Consider the following 4,747-nt stretch of genomic DNA (forward strand, 5'->3'; position numbering starts at 1 on the left):
AGATTCCTGCTGAGAATCATTTTCATAGGCTTATCTAAACTTTACAGAATGTGACCTGTATTCTTCTCATTTCAGTCAGAACCACAGACTTATCTAAACTTTACAGAATGTGGCCTGTATTCTTCTCATTCCAGTCAGAACCATTAGATTCCTGCTGAGAATCATTTTCATAGGCTTATCTAAACTTTACAGAATGTAACCTGTATTCTTTTCATTCCAGTCAGAACCATTAGATTCCTGCTGAGAATCATTTTCATAGGCTTATCTAAACTTTACAGAATGTAACCTGTATTCTTCTCATTTCAGTCAGAACCACAGACTTATCTAAACTTTACAGAATGTGGCCTGTATTCTTTTCATTCCAGTCAGAACCACAGACTTATCTAAACTTTACAGAATGTGACCTGTATTCTTTTCATTCCAGTCAGAACCATTAGATTCCTGCTGAGAATCATTTTCATAGGCTTACCTAACCTTTCTGCCTCAAAGTTGTTAGTGATTTCAAACATGATTTATGGAATAAATCTACATACATAATTATGATAATATATCATAATATTAAAGGTTTCTGTTTCATAATTCTTATTCCACATGTAAAATTTGTTAAATTAGAAAAATCTTATTTTTTTGTATTGTGAAAACATGACTTAAAAAAAAAAGAGAAATATCATAAGCTCTTTATCTTTAAAATGTACTTATAATTTCTTGGTTTGTTTTGGAATTTCGCGCAAAGCTACACGAGGGCTATCTGCGCTAGCCGTCCCTAATTTAGCAGTGTAAGACTAGAGGGAAGGCAGCTAGTCATCACCACCCACCGCCAACTCTTGGGCTACTCTTTTACCAACGAATAGTGGGATTGACCATCACATTATAACGCCCCCATGGCTGAAAGGGCGAGCATGTTTGGTGGGATGCGGATTCGAACCCGCGACCCTCAGATTGTGAGTCGAGTGCCTTATCCACCTGGCCATGCCGGGCTACTTATATAATTTCTTGAAAAACAATTTTTCATTATTACACATATATATAAGATTTGTTCAATCAGTGATAACATATCGTCTTTTTGTATAAACTCTAGGTGCATCATTGAGATGCTATTTCTGTTGCCTGGATACGAAGCAAGTTACACCAATCTCAAAGTCTGTCAAACTACTGGTGCCTTCAATAAAAATTTTGAAATATTAAGACAAATGATAATTTAGGTTTTTTAAATATGAAAATACATAGATATACACTTATATAAATTTCAGACAACCAGTTCACATTTAAGTTTAATCAAAAATACAGTGTTAACAGCTTCCTTTAAAATAACTCCATGAAATTTAGATTAACAGTTTCTTGTCATTACCCCTATGCAATCGGTACAGTCATATTAAGCATCATTATTTATGGTTATTGCTTAAGCTAATATCACATGCTGCTAAATGCTCTTTAGTTAAAATAATTTCATAAAATTTAGTAAATTTGTGCTGAAAAGTTGACAATGAATAATCAATAATAACCATATGATTATTTTGAAAATTCAAGCAAGAAACTGCTAATTTAATTTGCTTGGCCTAACCAATACTTATGTATCTGCATGTCCTTTCACCTTATAGTTTTGCTGCTATAAGTCAGCCATCTTTAATCTGAATGACAAAAAACTAAAAACTGTCCACTTTTACTCTTAGGTGAAGCTGTAGTAAAAATGTTAGGCCAATAGCTCACGTGACTTTTTGTGTAGGCATGAGCAAAAGGTTTGGTTAAATTGGAGCAGTTTTCGTTTAATAATTTTGCACATGTGGTATATGTAGATTGTAAAGATCTATCAGTGTACCAAATTTGAAACAAATCCATAAAAGTTAATTATGAAAAAAATGAAAGAAACACAATTAAAATTGGAGATATTTCAGGTATTTCTTAATAGACTGCCTTGAAATTTGGTATGTGAAGTAAGAGTCCAGTAGAGCACATACACTGAAAATATGTGATAGTTTGGATTACCACAGTCCAAGCTACAGAAGGTGGGAAAATCATTAAACTATCACTCCTATAAATAACACAGTGTGTCCTGCAGGTTGTTTTTTTGGCTGCAAGACACACTATCATGTGTCTTGATGTTACAAAAACAAAACTTGAGTGCAAAGTACGATATAGCAGCTGTAAAATACACCCTGATAAGTGATTCTAGTATTTTCTTTTAAGAAACATCTATAAATGTTATAAACTAGAATATAGAAAATGGATAAGTTGGGACAGTTTTCCAATTACAAATGCATGATGAATATATTAAATACATCAATATATTTTAACCAAACTCTTACACACTATTTACAGCAAGTTAATCAGAAAGAAGGGTGAAAAGTAAAATCTTTGATAAGAAGAAAATGAACTGGCCAATATATGATAAGGATACAGAAAAATAAGAGATGCATTACACTTGCTATGTTATGAAAAGATTTAAAATGATGAGATGTGGTGCAATGATTAACATATGAAAAAGATAAGGAAATTGAAGATATGTCACACACTGACTAACATATCAAAAGGATATGGAAAATGAAAGACTACCACAGCTTTACATAACTTAACAAGCATGCCACAGTCTTTCATTTTCCATATCCTTTTGATATGTTAGTCAGTGTATGACATATCTTCAATTTCCTTATCTTACATAACTTAACAAGCATGCCACACCCGAAAAGGATAGTTAACATAAAGAGCTGGAGTACACTTGCTAAGATATTAAAAAGATACAGAAGTGATGGGCTGTGGTACACTACATAAGATGTGAAATCAATACAGAAAATGAAGCACTATATACAGTGGCTAAAATATAAAAGAAAGGACTACAGTCACAAAATGACTAACCTTTTTAAAGTCTGCTAAAGATCGTTTATGACTGGCTTGAGCTACTTTTTTCATTGCTTCTGTTTCAGAGCCAGCATACCTTAGAGCCAGCTTTCCCATCACTATTGACTGGACATCATCAGGTCTGAAATATATTTTTTCAGTAAGTTCGTCTTACGTTATAATATGTGACCTAAATTTTCAGACACGATCCTTAGCCTGTTTAGATATTATGCGACAACTTTTTTTTTTTCTTCTCTCTCTCTCTCTTCAACTCTTAATGAGTAATTACATTTTACAATAATTAATTAATAATTTCTTACATGGTATTTAATATTTTAAACTATACATATTCATTATCAGTGTAAAAGAAAAAAGACAAAGAAAAGAAGCTCAATACAGACAAAATAACTTACACATTTAGCATTATTTTTGAAAGAAGCATGTATTTAAGAGCAATTAATGCCTTTGGGTTGTCCAATGTATCATATCCTTCAAATGCCTCATAAAAATAAGAAAAGGCAGTCTTGAAGTCTCTCTCATCAGCAGCATGGAGAATTCCAGCCTGGAGGTCTAGAGCGGCCTGTAGCTTAGGAGGGCAATAGATGGCGTTAGCTGTGGTTCGTGCTGATGTAAGAGCCGCCCTAAATGCAGAAATGAGAGAGATGAAATGAAGAAGTTTCAATCAAAATGATTTAAATAAGCAATTACTTAAGAGATTTTAAAAATATTAGGATGCTTATGAATGTTAACCCTTTCATATGCTTACACGTGCTCCTTGTCAAAGTACTGCCTTAACGGAATTCAAGGGTGACACTAGCTTTTTCTCACTTGTTGGTTTGTTGTTAAGCATAAAGCAACACAATAGGCTTTCTGTGCTGTGCCCATCATTAATATCAAAACCTGGTTTTTAGCTTTATAAACTGTAAGACTGGGAACCTCTTTTCCTGCTGAAGGGGCAGGGGTGGGATAGGAAAAAAAGAGGGGGCTGCACCCTGCATATAGTGGGCATTCATACTGTAATATTTTGGAAGTAAATCAGTTTTTACAGTAAGCACTTTTAGTTGGGTAAGGGGACCACAGAGAAGGTTAAGGCACATTTTGGGGTAGCCTCAGCTCCAACAGACCCCTTTTACATCCACCACAGGTGGAATTTTAATCTTGTAGAATGTTTCAAAGACAAACCGTCTTTATGCATGTTAGTACTTATGATGTTGAACATCATTTTAAAAACTTCAGTAAAGTTATTACATCAATCAGAACGAGTGTGTGGTTGTGGTTCAATGTTACACAACAACTACTGGGTTAAATTGAATGTAGTATACCCTATGCCAATTTTTATTAATATATATATATATTATTTTATTATGTTTTAATTTTTTATTTATCCCACAGAAACAGTAAAAGTATGTCTGTTGGATTACTTGTGATGGTAATATTAATTCAAGGCTCAACAAGTTTTTGCACTTAATTGAATGAAATATATAAACACAAAAGGAATTTCATTGTTATGCAAGAACACAAGTTTGCTAAATTTTGAAAAAGAGCTCCCAAGCGACAATTTTTAATTCCACAAAACAGTGGGGAAACAAATAAAAACAACACAAGATCTTTATTTGTAGCATATGTGTAGACAAAAGAAGCATAAGTGCACTACATTAATATGGCCACTATAATATACTGACAAGCTTTGGGTACTATAAAGTAAGGCTATGGCTGTTATGACAAGTTTATATGTACTATGGCATAATGGCAAACTAAAGAGGTTATAACTATTATGTAGCTTCACCATGTCATAACAGTCCAAGGTTTGGTTACGCTCTATCTGATTACTGTGCTTCTTGGCAATATCCCTGTAGCATAGATTCCACTGCAAAGGTTGCATCATAAGGCTGTCATATTCATATCATACCACTCT

At 33.5% G+C, this 4,747-nt stretch overlaps 1 protein-coding gene across 1 annotated transcript in view; it reads right to left on the bottom strand.

Moving 5' to 3' along the window:
- Positions 1-4,747, bottom strand: part of LOC106473515 (26S proteasome non-ATPase regulatory subunit 11-like) — a 40,751-nt gene that overhangs the window by 10,127 nt on the left and 25,877 nt on the right. Inside the window, exons 7-8 of the mRNA XM_013934197.2 lie at positions 3,246-3,473; positions 2,851-2,974 (exon numbers count right to left, since the gene is read on the bottom strand). Coding sequence (XP_013789651.1) covers positions 2,851-2,974; positions 3,246-3,473 — 352 coding nt within the window. The remainder of the gene's footprint in view (positions 1-2,850; positions 2,975-3,245; positions 3,474-4,747) is intronic.

The sequence above is a fragment of the Limulus polyphemus genome, unplaced genomic scaffold, assembly GCF_000517525.1.
Source record: "Limulus polyphemus unplaced genomic scaffold, Limulus_polyphemus-2.1.2 Scaffold6239, whole genome shotgun sequence".
Lineage (NCBI taxonomy): Eukaryota > Metazoa > Arthropoda > Merostomata > Xiphosura > Limulidae > Limulus > Limulus polyphemus.